Below are 15,708 nucleotides of genomic sequence, written 5' to 3' on the forward strand. Positions count from 1 at the left end.
AGAGAGGAGGGAGGGAGAGAGGAGGGGGGAGCAGCAGAGGGAGGGAGGGAGGGAGGGAGGGAGAGAGAGAGGAGGGAGGGAGGAAGAGAGGAGGGGGAGAGAGGAGGGAGGGAGAGAGAGAGGAGGGAGAGAGAGAGAGAGGAGGGGGAGAGATGAGGGAGGGAGAGAGGAGGGGGGAGCAGCGGAGGGAGGGAGGGAGGGAGAGAGGAGGGAGGGAGGGAGAGAGAGAGGAGGGAGGGAGGGAGAGAGGAAGAGAGGAGGGGGGAGAGAGCAGGGAGGGAGAAAGGGGGGGGGAGCAGCGGAGGGAGGGAGCAGCGGAGGCAGGGAGGGAGAAAGGGGGGGGGAGCAGCGGAGGGAGGGAGCAGCGGAGGGAGGGAGAGAGGAGGAGCAGCGGAGGGAGGGAGAGAGGAGGGAGGGAGGGAGAGAGGAGGGGGGAGCAGCAGCGGAGGGAGGGAGAGGAGGGAGGGAGAGAGGAGGGGGGAGCAGCGGAGGGAGGAAGGGAGGGAGGAACCAGCAGAGGGAGGGAGCAGCGGAGGGAGGGAGGGAGCAGCGGAGGGAGGGAGGGAGGGAGGGAGCAGCGTAGGGAGGGAGGGAGCAGCGGAGGAAGGGAGGGAGCAGCGAAGGGAGGGAGGGATCAGCGGAGGGAGGGAGCAGAGGAGGGAAGGATGAGAGGAGAGGGGGAGGGAGGGAGCAGCGGAGGGAGGGAGGGAGCAGCGTAGAAAGAAAAAAAACACTAGCAGATGATAACAACAGCAAGCTTATCGGAACACTTCGCTGTATTCATTCATTGCAGCTGCAGTGCTGGTTGTAGCGTGAGTGGAAGTAGTACTATACATTGCAGCTGCAGTGCTGGTTGTAGCGTGAGTGGAAGTAGGGACAACGTGCATTATAAAGGTGTTGAACAAAGTGTTGACAGTGCAGAATAACAATCTAAACATGAACTAACTGATAAAAAACAGCAGCTCTTTGCTGTATTCGTAGAGTCTCTCTCTACTCCCTAGTCTTGATTTTCTTCTTTTTACTCACAGGCTCAACTTTGTATTGTGCATTCAAGGCTTCTTTTTACTGTCTATGGCTCAAGGAAACTGTGCAGACACGGTGATCTGAGCTATCTGATTGGCCAGCAGTAGGCCGGCCTACAGACCCCTTTCTGTGTTTGCTAACATTGCTGCACGAGGGCAAGTGCGCGGAGGCAGAGTTCTACCTTCAGACACATTAAATGATTAAAAATGGGAACACTTTGCCTTCCTGGCGCTAGGGCTGTTGAATCAAGTGCAGCTACCAAACAACGTAACAAAAAAATAGGAATGCAAGGCTTCATCATTGTTAAATTGTACATTCATGTTTGGGGATCGACTAGGAATGCCTTGGAGAGATCGACCAGTCGATCGCCCGTTTGGTCACCACTGGTCTAGAGACTCGTCTCTTCTCACAAAACAAATTTACAAAGGAGTGGTTGCACATCCAATTTTTCAGTTTTTGATTTGTTAAAAAAGTTTGAAATATCCAATAAATGTCGTTCCACTTCATGATTGTGTCCCACTTGTTGTTGAATCTTCACAAAAAAATACAGTTTTATATCTTTATGTTTGAAGCCTGAAATGTGGCAAAAGGTCGCTAAGTTCAAGGGGGCCGAATACTTTCGCAAGGCACTGTAGCCTGGTGGTTGGATGTCGGGACTGACAGACAGCTCAACATAATGACATGATCTATGGGGCAGCAGGTAGCCTGGTGGTTGGATGCCGGGACTGACAGACAGTTCAACATAATGACATGATGGATGGGGCAGCAGGTAGCCTGGTGGTTGGATGCCGGGACTGACAGACAGTTCAACATAATGACATGATGGATGGGGCAGCAGGTAGCCTGGTGGTTGGATGTCGGGACTGACACAGAGAGAGAGTTCAACACAATGACATGATAAATAATCTACAAATTGTGAAGCTATAATTTACAGTTCAGTGAACTCAAATGACGACACAAAAAAGGTTGTGCTGCTACTCCATTGTATGGCTAGCTATACTTTGTTATAAATGGAGGTTTGATAGTTGCACGCGGCTCATTAGACTTGACACAGAAAGGCATTTAACAGTATAACCGAGAAGTTTAAAGTATGAACGGGTGTATCAACGACTGAAGTGACCATTGAACTGCAAGATGTATCCCAGATTGTATTTTAGCTGATGACAGTCCTTTGGGCTAACGTTAACTACCTAACTCAGAACGGATCAAGGAGTGCAAAGTCAAGAAATGTTATAGTTAGCCCCACGTCAAACGACATTTGAAACGATGATATCAACAGCTGTGTCAACTCGTGATGTTGACATATCTAACTACTGACTATCTAAACCATTCCTGCCATCACATCAGCAAGATGGCAAACGACTTGACCCTCTCGAGTAAACAGAGAACCACGGCATTTAGTTTTGGATTCTTGCAATAGAGGAAATGTTTGCTAGTTCCTCAGCTGTGGCTTGTTAAAGCCACACATTACAGTAGCTTGCTAAGATACACAATGGTTGGCTCGCTAAGATACACAATGGTTGGCTCGCTAAGATACACAATGGTTGCCTCGCTAAGATACACAATGGTTGGCTCGCTAAGATACACAATGGTTGGCTCGCTAAGATACACAATGGTTGGCTCGCTAAGATACACAATGGTTGGCTCACTAAGATACACAATGGTTGGCTCACTAAGATAAACAAAACAACCGAGCCAACCATTGTGTTTGTTTTGTTTTCCGAACTCAGTTATGGTTTAAAACAGCTATGTTTATTTCACTGTAAACTGCAGTAAGAAAAACAAATGCAATTATTTCTTTATAGCAAAACCAAACAATCAGTAGTAAGCTTACTTTGTGCAAAACAAAATGTTAAAGACTCAGAAATAGTCATCATTTTATTGAGGGCATTGGGCGTTTTTGTGAAAGTGTTGCATGAGCATGAGTTTTCCATTCACCCCAAAAGGGGGAAAAAAAATGTATACTCTAGAGCACCATGCTAATCCATGTTTAAGACAAATATACATAAATATCTTACAAACTATCATTTACACAAAAGCCCTGGGGGTGGGGGGGGGGGGGGGAATATTAGGTCAAAGATAAATCCCAAAACTTCCAGTGTATCAAAGAAAGACTTAAAAAGACACTGCGAGCCTCAGAGGCAGACGACCCCAAAAAGCAGAACCTCCTCAGTACACACACACACACACCCCAATTCACTATCTGTCATAGGGATGGTCTTCAAGTATCTGTGGCACAAACATGGTGAACATACCCCTTTAGCACACATAAAAACTTATTTTTAAACAAAATAAACAAAAAGTTATCGAAATCTGTACCACATTTAGTAATCTTAGATTAGGCCTAATCTTTTTAAAAAAAAGACGTTTTAGTCATCTTTCAGTATACCAACATCTGCTTTGAAATGCACAGAGTACCCACTCAACTGCTCTTCGTTGTGGAAAAAAAACATTTCATTGCATGAAGTGAGATCATGAAAAGCACTTTACATTGCTACCTTAAAAAGGGAGGCTATAAAGGGTTTTAAACAGTTTATTAATTTGTTCATAGCAATGACATACAGTGCCTTCTGTAAGCATTCATACCACTTGACCTATTCTACAATTTGTTGTGTTACAGCCTGAACACACACACACAACAGTAAAAACATGTTACGAATTTTATGCAAATTTATTGAAACTTAAAATACAGACATGTCTCATTTACATAAGTAGTCACACCCCTTTGCTATGACGCTCCAAATTGAGCTCAGGTGCATCCAATTTCCTTTGATCCTCCTCGAGACATGATTGGAGTCCACCTGTGAGCGGCCAACTCAATTGTTTTGACAGGATTGAGAAAGAAACACACCCGTCTACATATGGTCCCACAGTTGACAGCAGATGTCAGAAACAAAAAATATACCATGAAGCCCAAGGAACTGTCTGTAGATCACCGAGATAGAATTGGGTTGAGTCATATCCGGGGGAAGGTTACACAACGATTTCTAGAGTGTTGAAAGTTTCCAAGAGTACGGAGGTCTTCATCATTGGGAAATTGAAAAATATGAATCTACCCAGACTCTGCCTAGAGATGGCCGTCCGACCAAACTGAACAACCGGGCAAGAATTACCTTGTTCAGGGAGGTGACCAATGACCACTCTGACAGAACTACAGAGTTCCTTGGCTGAGATGGGAGAACCTGCCAGAAGGACAACAGTCTCTACAGGCACTTCACTAATCTGGGCTTTATGGGGGAGTGGCCAGATGGAAGCCACTCCTGAGAAAAAGCCACATGACAGCATGCCTGAAGCTGGCAAAAAAAAGCATTTGAAAGAGCATATCTAAAAAGATTGTGGTCTGATGAGATGAAAATCTAACTCTTTGGCCTGAATACAAACTGTTACGCCTGGAGAAAACCAGGCACAGCTCGCCTGGAGAAAACCAGGCACAGCTCGCCTGGAGAAAACCAGGCACAGCTCGCCTGGAGAAAACCAGGCACAGCTCGCCTGGAGAAAACCAGGCACAGCTCGCCTGGAGAAAACCAGGCACAGCTCGCCTGGAGAAAACCAGGCACAGCTCGCCTGGAGAAACGCCTGGAGAAAACCAGGCACAGCTCGCCTGGAGAAAACCAGGCACAGCTCGCCTGGAGAAAACCTTGAAGATTGCTGTTCACCGTTGCTCCCCATCTAACTTAACAGAGCTTGAAAAAAAAATCTGTAAGGAAGAATGGGAAGAAAATCCTCAATTCCAGATGACTCAAAGCTTGATACCGACATACCCAAGACGACGCAAAGATGTAATCTCCACCAAAGGTGTTTCTACAAAGTATTGACTCAGGGGTGTGAATACTTACGTAAATTAGATCTGTATTTCATTTTCAATAAAATGTACAAATATTTCTAAAAACATGTTGTTTTCACTTTCTTTATGGGTTATTGTGTGTAGCTGGGTGAGGGGAAAAAAAAAAAAATAATCTAATCCATTTTGAATTCATGCTGTAAAACAATGTGGAATAAGTCAAGGGGTAGGACTACGTTCTGAAGGCAACGTAACTCCCCTTAAATTCTACCTCAATGCAAAGTCTTACCAAATAAATTAAACAAACAAAAAAATGAGAGAAATCTGGCAACCCGAAATTAATCTCTTTCTTGAAAAAGACTACTACCCCCCCCCCCCCCCCCACCAAAACGGCTTCAGCTCGTCCATTGTCCCGGGGTCATCCATGCAGCAACGGAGAGGTCAGAGTTGAAAGGTTACCGCCAGGCCCGGTTGAGCAGTTTGACCTGTGCCAGACGTTTACTGATCATGGTGGCGAAGAACAGCGCGAACAGAACACTGCTGATCAGGACGTAGTCGTAGTCATCTTTCAGCACGTCGAACTGCTTGGAGGGGTACACCCTGGTTTGGTAGATGTCAAGACCGTACGCAACCACCTGTGTCACAAAACATACACATTTCCGTGTTAAATATTTAGTCTTTTGACCTACACTATAGTCATCTACAGTCGCTCTCTGCATTGTCAGTGTAACATGACCTTGGAAATGCAGAAGGAAGTCCAGACTTGACACATTGAAGTGTAATAGACCAGTTTCCCAACCAGGGGTACTAAGACTCCTGGGGGTACTTGACCTATCCACAGGGGGTACTAGGAACCCTGGGGGTACCTAGCCTATCCACAGGGGGGGGGGGGGGGGGGGTACTAGGACCCCTGGGGGTACCTAGCCAATCCACAGGGGGTACTTAACCCTAGCCTATCCGCAGGGGGTACTAAGATCCCTGGGGGTACCTAGCCTATCCACAGGGGGTACTAGGACCCATGGGGGTACTAAGAACCCTGGGGGTACTTGGCCTATCCACAGGGGGTACTAGGACCCATGGGGGTACTAAGAACCCTGGGGGTACTTGGCCTATCCACAGGGGGTACTAGGAATCCTGGGGGTACCTAGCCTATCCACAGGGGGTACTAGGAATCCTGGGGGTACCTAGCCTATCCACAGGGGGTACTAGGAATCCTGGGGGTACCTAGCCTATCCACAGGGGGTACTAGGAATCCTGGGGGTACCTAGCCTATCCACAGGGGGTACTAGGAATCCTGGGGGTACCTAGCCTATCCACAGGGGGTACTAGGAATCCTGGGGGTACCTAGCCTATCCACAGGGGGTACTAGGAATCCTGGGGGTACCTAGCCTATCCACAGGGGGTACTAGGAATCCTGGGGGTACCTAGCCTATCCACAGGGGGTACTAGGAATCCTGGGGGTACCTAGCCTATCCACAGGGGGTACTAGGAATCCTGGGGGTACCTAGCCTATCCACAGGGGGTACTAGGAACCCTGGGGGTACCTAGCCTATCCACAGGGGGTACTAGGATCCCTGGGGGTACCTAGCCTATCCACAGGGGGTACTAGGAATCCTGGGGGTACCTAGCCTATCCACAGGGGGTACTAGGAATCCTGGGGGTACCTAGCCTATCCACAGGGGGTACTAGGAATCCTGGGGGTACCTAGCCTATCCACAGGGGGTACTAGTAATCCTGGGGGTACCTAGCCTATCCACAGGGGGTACTAGTAATCCTGGGGGTACCTAGCCTATCCACAGGGGGTACTAGGAATCCTGGGGGTACCTAGCCTATCCACAGGGGGTACTAGGAATCCTGGGGGTACCTAGCCTATCCACAGGGGGTACTAGGAATCCTGGGGGTACCTAGCCTATCCACAGGGGGTACTAGGAATCCTGGGGGTACCTAGCCTATCCACAGGGGGTACTAGGAATCCTGGGGGTACCTAGCCTATCCACAGGGGGTACTAGGAATCCTGGGGGTACCTAGCCTATCCACAGGGGGTACTAGGAATCCTGGGGGTACCTAGCCTATCCACAGGGGGTACTAGGAATCCTGGGGGTACCTAGCCTATCCACAGGGGGTACTAGGAATCCTGGGGGTACCTAGCCTATCCACAGGGGGTACTAGGAATCCTGGGGGTACCTAGCCTATCCACAGGGGGTACTATGATCCCTGGGGTACCTAGCCTATCCACAGGGGATACTAGGATCCCTGGGGGTACCTAGCCTATCCACAGGGGGTACTAGATAAGACTCATGAGACCATAGGCCTACTGGTAAAATGCACGAGGGGTACTCCAAGGGTACTGTGGACATAGCAAGATGTACTTCGTGGTACAGTAGCCGAAACAGGTTGGAAACCAATGTAATAGACCATAGACTCACCAGACACGTGGACTCCAGGCCAGAGGGGGCAGTGTAGATTCCTTTCACTCTCGCTACGGTCTGATTGTAGTTGATGAACCACTCTGTGCGGATGGGCATCTCTGGGGCGTAGGGTATAAGGTTCTCCTCACTGGAAATAAATGATAAATCAATTCTTACTTTCATAAGAGTTTCATATAGTGTGACAAGGGCCCAAAATTTTTTGCCAAAGACTCCAGCCACCCTAGTCATAGACTGTTCTCTCTGGTACTAACCCGGGAAGCGGCGCCAGAGCGCCAAGTCCAGGTCCAAAAGGCTTCTTAACAGCTTCTACCCCCAAAACATAAGACTCCTGAACAGCTAATCAAAATGGCTACCTGGACTATTTGCATTGTCACGCCCCTCCCCCATTTTACGCTGCTCCGCCTCTCTGTTTATTATCCATGCATAGTCACTTTACCTATATATTACCTCAACGAACCTGTACCCCTGCACTGGTACCCCCTGCACTGCTACCCCCTGCACTGGTACCCCCTGTATATAGCCTCGCTGCTGTTATTTTATTGTTGGTTCTTAATTATCTGTTATTTTTCACTTCAGTTTATTTTTGTAAATACTTTCTTAAAACCTATTTTTCTTAACTGCGTTGTTGGTTAAGGGCTTGTGAGTAAGCATTTCACGGTAAGGTCTCTACACCTGTTGTATTCAGCATTTCACTGTAAGGTCTCTACACCTGTTGTATTCAGCATTTCACTGTAAGGTCTCTACACCTGAGGTCTCTACACCTAAGGTCTCTACACCTAAGGTCTCTACACCTAAGGTCTCTACACCTAAGGTCTCTACACCTGTTGTATTCAGCGCATGTGACAAATAACATTTGATTTGAACCAGTATTCCTCTCTAAAGGTCAAATAACTTTGGAAAAAAACAGGGTCCTGTTCATTAGTGCACAATGTAGCAAAAAATGTTTTGCAACAGAAAACAAAAAATGTGCATTTGTAAATTGGACAAAAAGAGGTATTCCCTCCCAGTTTCAGCACGTTTTTCTTCCTTTTGGTGCCTGATGAACACGACCCAGGGGTGTTGGTACTAACCGGCTGTGTTCAGTGACGACCTCTGGTCTCCGTGGATCCAGGAACATCTTGGGGAGAGACAAGATGGCTCCTGATGGTAACCCCACTGAGAAACAAATTAGCCAGAGCAAAATGAATTACGATACAGATAGTGCATTAAATCCACCAAACTCTGCATAACTAAAGGTCTAGCAACAACAACAAAAAATGTAACCATGAAAATCATTAATGACTGCCAATAACAAATACTTCTTAGTATCCTTGGTTATTGTTTAGGCAACATTTTGCAGTCTCTTATTTAAAACATTTAAAAAGTACTGACCCAGGAGGTCTCAGGGAGCAACCCACCCCTCCCTCCCATACTGACCCAGGAGGTCTCAGGGAGCAACCCACCCGTCCCTCCCATACTGACCCAGGAGGTCTCAGGGAGCAACCCACCCCTCCCTCCCATACTGACCCAGGAGGTCTCAGGGAGCAACCCACCCCTCCCTCCCATACTGACCCAGGAGGTCTCAGGGAGCAACCCACCCGTCCCTCCCATACTGACCCAGGAGGTCTCAGGGAGCAATATCCCTCCCTCCCATACTGACCCAGGAGGGATCAGGGAGCAACCCACCCGTCCCTCCCATACTGACCCAGGAGGTCTCAGGGAGCAATATCCCTCCCTCCCATACTGACCCAGGAGGGATCAGGGAGCAACCCACCCCTCCCTCCCATACTGACCCAGGAGATGTCTAGAGGTGATGCCCTTCTCAGTGAGCGTAGCCTCCATAGTGGTGATGGGAGAGGGGAAGATGTAGGTCTGCTGTAGGACCTGGGGCAGATGGGGTCTGTCCAGACTGCTGAACACTGTGCTGTTATACAGCTCTGTCCCTTCAAACAGCTCCAGCACACTGAACTCATTACGCCTGGACTTGGTGTTCCAGTACTCATACTGTAGAGAGGGAGGGACAGAGAGGGATGGACAGAGAGAGAGGGACAGAGAGGGAGGGACAGAGAGAGAGGGACAGAGAGAGAGAGAGACATAAAATGTTTAAGGTTTCTCAATAGCTGGAAGACAGTAGTTCATTAACCTTTTTCCTCACCATAGAAAGCATCTTTGTAACACTTGTGACCGTACCAACAGCAGCTGATACTACTACTGCGATTGCTGATACTACTACTGCTATTGCTGATACTACTGCTGTTGCTACTCCTACTTCGAATAGTACTACTCCTACTACTACTGCTGCAAATGCTACTTCTACTACTGCAATTACTGCTACAACTACTACTACCACTACTGAAAATACTACTACCACCACTGATAATACTACCACCACCACTACTGAAAATAATACCACCACCACCACCACCACTACTGAAAATACTACTACCACTACTGAAAATACTACTACCACTACTGAAAATACTACTACCACTACTGAAAATACTACTACCACTACTGAAAATACTACTACCACTACTGATAATCATACTACTACCACCCCTACTGATAATCATACTACCACTACTGATAATACTACTACCACTACTGATAACACTACTACTACTACCGATAATACTACTACCACTACTGATAACACTACTACTACCACTACTGATAATCATACTACCACTACTGATAATCATACTACCACTACTACCACTACTGATAATACTACTACTACCACTACTGATAACACTACTACTACCGATAATACTACTACCACCCATACTGATAATACTACTACCACCCCCACTGATAATACTACTACCACCACTACTGATAATACCACTGATAATACTACTACTACCACCACTGATAATAATACTGATAATAATACTACCACCACTACTGATAATACTACTACTACTGATAATACTACTACTGATAATACTACTGATAATAATACTACTACCACTACTGTTGATACTACTACTACTACTAATAATACTACTGATAATAATACCACTGATAATACTACTACTACCACTACTGATAATACTACTGATAATAATACCACTAATAATACTACTACCACTACTGATAATACTACCACCACCACCACCACTACTACTACTGATAATACTACTACCACCACCACCACTACTACTGAAAATAATACTATCACTACTGAAAATACTACTACTACTGATAATACTACTGATAATAATACTACTACCACCACCACTGATAATACTACCACCACCACCACTACTGAAAATACTACTACTACTGGTAATACTACTACCACTACTGAAAATACTACTACTACTACTACCACCACTACTGAAAATAATACTACCAATACTGAAAATACTACTACCTTCACCACTACTGATAATACTACTACCACTACTGAAAATACTACTACCACTACTGAAAATACCACTACCACTACTGAAAATACCACTACTACCACCCCTACTGATAATCATACTACCACTACTGATAATACTACTACTACCACTACTGATAATACTACTACTGATAATACTACTACTACCACCACTACTGATAATACTACTACTACCACTACTGATAATACTACTACTACCGATAACACTACTACTACCACTACTGATAACACTACTACTATTGATAATACTACTACTACCACTACTGACAACACTACTACTACTGATAATACTACTACCACCACTACTGATAATCATAGTACTACTGATAATACCACTGATAGTACTACTGATAACACTACTACCACCCCTACTGATAATACTACTACCATCCCTAATGATAATACTACTACCACCCCTACTGATAATACTACTACCACCACTACTGATAATACTACTACTACCGATAATACTACTACTACCACTACTGATAACACTACTACTACTGATAATACTACTACCACCACTACTGATAATCATAGTACTACTGATAATACCACTGATAAGACTACTGATAACACTACTACCACCACTACTGATAATACTACTACCACCCCTACTGATAATACTACTACCACCCATACTGATAATACTACTACCACCACCCCACTGATAATACTACTGATAATACTACTACCACCACCACTACTGATAACCATACTACTACCACCGCTGATAATACTACTAATAATACTACCACCACTACCGATAATACTACTACTACCACTACTAATAATACTACTGATAATACTACTACTACTGATAATACTACTACTACTACTACTACTACTGATAATACTACTACTACTACTACTACTACCGATAATACTACTACTAATAATAATAATAATAATAATAATAATAATACTACTACTACTACTGATAATTCTACTGATAATTCTACTGATAATACTACTACTACTGCTGAGAATACTACTACTGATAATTCTACTGATAATTCTACTGATAATACTACTACTACTGCTGAGAATACTACTACTGATAATTCTACTACTACTGTGAATACTTGGCTGCTACTGCTACTACTCACCACCACCCAGTTCTCAGAGTGGACAAAGTGGACGGGCCCCCTGGCCTTCCTCTGGACGGCTTCATGGATGATCCGTCCAGTCACACCGTCGACCAGGAACACGCCCACGAAGGCCCGCTCAGGGTGTGCGTCTGTACTCTCCGTCACCACTGCCAGCAGGTTAGGGTTCAGGTACTGTGGTGAGAAAAAAAAGAGACTGTTATTCAGGTCTTCACACAACAACAACAAAAAAACACAATTGTTCTTATTTCCAATAAGTTTGTATGTGCATTTGTTTGCTCCTCAAAAATGACTAAAAGTTAAACTTTTGGGTCAGAGTTTGCAGATATTACCCGCTGAACATGCTTTTTAGTCCAGGACTAGTCTAAAATCTGGATCTGGGAAACCGGCCCTTAATAGTTTGCGTGTAGAGCCTTTAGTCCACAGCCTTTCTTAAAGTATGGGTTGCAACCCATTTGCCATGGTAATAGTGGGTTGTTGGCGTGTCAGAGTAAATGTAGAATTATTTAATGAATTACTGGAATTAATTTGGCCATGTGCATGTCCTCCCACCTAGAGCAGTGTTTACCTTGTAGAGAACACTGTCCTCCCACCTAGAGCAGTATTTACCTTGTAGAGAACACTGTCCCACCACCTAGAGCAGTGTTTACCTTGTAGAGAACGCTGTCCTCCCACCTAGAGCAGTGTTTACCTTGTAGAGAACGCTGTCCTCCCACCTAGAGCAGTGTTTACCTTGTAGAGAACGCTGTCCTCCCACCTAGAGCAGTGTTTACCTTGTAGAGAACACTGTCCTCCCACCTAGAGCAGTGTTTACCTTGTAGAGAACGCTGTCCTCCCACCTAGAGCAGTGTTTACCTTGTAGAGAACGCTGTCCTCCCACCTAGAGCAGTGTTTACCTTGTAGAGAACGCTGTCCTCCCACCTAGAGCAGTGTTTACCTTGTAGAGAACACTGTCCTCCCACCTAGAGCAGTGTTTACCTTGTAGAGAACCCACCTAGAGCAGTGTTTACCTTGTAGAGAACGCTGTCCTCCCACCTAGAGCAGTGTTTACCTTGTAGAGAACGCTGTCCTCCCACCTAGAGCAGTATTTACCTTGTAGAGAACACTGTCCCACCACCTAGAGCAGTGTTTACCTTGTAGAGAACACTGTCCCACCACCTAGAGCAGTGTTTACCTTGTAGAGAACGCTGTCCCACCACCTAGAGCAGTGTTTACCTTGTAGAGAACACTGTCCCACCACCTAGAGCAGTGTTTACCTTGTAGAGAACGCTGTCCTCCCACCTAGAGCAGTGTTTACCTTGTAGAGAACCCACCTAGAGCAGTGTTTACCTTGTAGAGAACGCTGTCCTCCCACCTAGAGCAGTGTTTACCTTGTAGAGAACGCTGTCCTCCCACCTAGAGCAGTGTTTACCTTGTAGAGAACACTGTCCTCCCACCTAGAGCAGTGTTTACCTTGTAGAGAACACTGTCCCACCACCTAGAGCAGTGTTTACCTTGTAGAGAACACTGTCCCACCACCTAGAGCAGTGTTTACCTTGTAGAGAACACTGTCCCACCACCTAGAGCAGTGTTTACCTTGTAGAGAACACTGTCCCACCACCTAGAGCAGTGTTTACCTTGTAGAGAACACTGTCCCACCACCTAGAGCAGTGTTTACCTTGTAGAGAACACTGTCCCACCACCTAGAGCAGTGTTTACCTTGTAGAGAACGCTGTCCCACCACCTAGAGCAGTGTTTACCTTGTAGAGAACACTGTCCCACCACCTAGAGCAGTGTTTACCTTGTAGAGAACGCTGTCCTCCCACCTAGAGCAGTGTTTACCTTGTAGAGAACCCACCTAGAGCAGTGTTTACCTTGTAGAGAACGCTGTCCTCCCACCTAGAGCAGTGTTTACCTTGTAGAGAACACTGTCCTCCCACCTAGAGCAGTGTTTACCTTGTAGAGAACGCTGTCCTCCCACCTAGAGCAGTGTTTACCTTGTAGAGAACGCTGTCCTCCCACCTAGAGCAGTGTTTACCTTGTAGAGAACACTGTCCTCCCACCTGGAGCAGTGTTTACCTAGTAGAGAACGCTGTCCTCCCACCTAGAGCAGTGTTTACCTTGTAGAGAATGCTGTCCTCCCACCTAGAGCAGTGTTTACCTTGTAGAGAACGCTGTCCTCCCACCTAGAGCAATGTTTACCTTGTAGAGAACACTGTCCCACCACCTAGAGCAGTGTTTACCTTGTAGAGAACGCTGTCCTCCCACCTAGAGCAGTGTTTACCTTGTAGAGAACGCTGTCCTCCCACCTAGAGCAGTGTTTACCTTGTAGAGAACGCTGTCCTCCCACCTAGAGCAGTGTTTACCTTGTAGAGAACGCTGTCCTCCCACCTAGAGCAGTGTTTACCTTGTAGAGAACGCTGTCCTCCCACCTAGAGCAGTGTTTACCTTGTAGAGAACGCTGTCCTCCCACCTAGAGCAGTGTTTACCTTGTAGAGAATGCTGTCCTCCCACCTAGAGCAGTGTTTACCTTGTAGAGAACGCGGTCCTCCCACCTAGAGCAGTGTTTACCTTGTAGAGAACACTGTCCCACCACCTAGAGCAGTGTTTACCTTGTAGAGAACGCTGTCCTCCCACCTAGAGCAGTGTTTACCTTGTAGAGAACGCTGTCCTCCCACCTAGAGCAGTGTTTACCTTGTAGAGAACGCTGTCCTCCCACCTAGAGCAGTGTTTACCTTGTAGAGAACACTGTCCCACCACCTAGAGCAGTGTTTACCTTGTAGAGAACGCTGTCCTCCCACCTAGAGCAGTGTTTACCTTGTAGAGAACGCTGTCCTCCCACCTAGAGCAGTGTTTACCTTGTAGAGAACGCTGTCCTCCCACCTAGAGCAGTGTTTAACTTGTAGAGAACGCTGTCCTCCCACCTAGAGCAGTGTTTACCTTGTAGAGAACGCTGTCCTCCCACCTAGAGCAGTGTTTACCTTGTAGAGAACGCTGTCCTCCCACCTAGAGCAGTGTTTACCTTGTAGAGAACGCTGTCCTCCCACCTAGAGCAGTGTTTACCTTGTAGAGAACGCTGTCCTCCCACCTAGAGCAGTGTTTACCTTGTAGAGAACGCTGCGGTCTCCCATCACTCTGCCCTGAGAGTGGACATGCTCGTTGGGTCTCTTCCCTTTAACAGCTACTATCTTCTGAACCTCTGTAGGAAGGACCACCTCCCAGATCCGCTCTGTGGACAGGTCCTGGATGAACACACACACACTCAATGTCACATCCATGCATACACACACACACACACACAAATGAATGTCGCGTACACACACACACACACACACAGTGTTAAGTCACCTTGCGCAGTCTGAATCCAGACAGGTTTCCGTGCTCTGAGCGGATCAGGTAGAAGAAGATGGAGGAGGCCATCTCCTGGAGCTGCTGCAGGACGTTCTTAGTGGACGGGAAGGCTGTCACCTGGCGGGAGGGAGGGAACACATAAAAGGCAGAAAAACGAAAAGGAGTCAACACTAACAGGGACTTTACAAAATAAAGGTGCAAATCTTTCCCACAATGCAACAGATTATTTATTTTTCTTTCACATCAGTTAAAACCCATTGATGTTTCATCCCCCCCAAGACCTTGGTATCAGACAGATGTAGACCTACCTTGTATTGGTCATCGACCAGCAGCAGGACCTTGGAATCAGACAGTCCTACCTTGTATTGGTCGTCGACCAGCAGCAGGACCTTGGAATCAGACAGTCCTACCTTGTATTGGTCGTCGACCAGCAGCAGGACCTTGGAATCAGACAGTCCTACCTTGTATTGGTCGTCGACCAGCAGCAGGACCTTGGCGTAGTCCTGGTCTATAACAGGTAGTAGGAGTGACTGGAGGATGGGGCGGGGCAGGGCCGGCAGGGCGATGTGGCTCTTCCTACCAAATATGGGGTTGAACACATGCAGGGTGGCCAGGCCAGTGTCCTGGGTAGGGGGGGGGAAACAG

The 15,708-nt window shown here is 46.6% G+C and overlaps 1 protein-coding gene across 2 annotated transcripts in view; it reads right to left on the reverse strand.

The window, feature by feature from the left end:
- Positions 1-2,888: 2,888 nt before the first annotated feature.
- LOC110492449 (ER membrane protein complex subunit 1) overlaps positions 2,889-15,708 on the reverse strand; it is a 28,704-nt gene continuing 15,884 nt past the window's right edge. The window contains exons 15-23 of one of the 2 annotated variants that reach the window (XM_090203995.1): positions 15,555-15,686; positions 15,372-15,401; positions 15,061-15,180; positions 14,817-14,954; positions 11,734-11,907; positions 9,006-9,216; positions 8,304-8,388; positions 7,231-7,360; positions 2,889-5,439 (exon numbers count right to left, since the gene is read on the reverse strand). In XM_090203995.1, coding sequence (XP_090060121.1) covers positions 5,260-5,439; positions 7,231-7,360; positions 8,304-8,388; positions 9,006-9,216; positions 11,734-11,907; positions 14,817-14,954; positions 15,061-15,180; positions 15,372-15,401; positions 15,555-15,686 — 1,200 coding nt within the window. In that variant the 3' untranslated portion in view covers positions 2,889-5,259. Of the gene's footprint in view, positions 5,440-7,230; positions 7,361-8,303; positions 8,389-9,005; positions 9,217-11,733; positions 11,908-14,816; positions 14,955-15,060; positions 15,181-15,371; positions 15,402-15,524; positions 15,687-15,708 lie in introns of both variants that reach the window. The other variant, XM_090203996.1, reaches the window with a different exon arrangement.

This window comes from Oncorhynchus mykiss, chromosome 16, assembly GCF_057628025.1.
Source record: "Oncorhynchus mykiss isolate SJ-2025 chromosome 16, ASM5762802v1, whole genome shotgun sequence".
Lineage (NCBI taxonomy): Eukaryota > Metazoa > Chordata > Actinopteri > Salmoniformes > Salmonidae > Oncorhynchus > Oncorhynchus mykiss.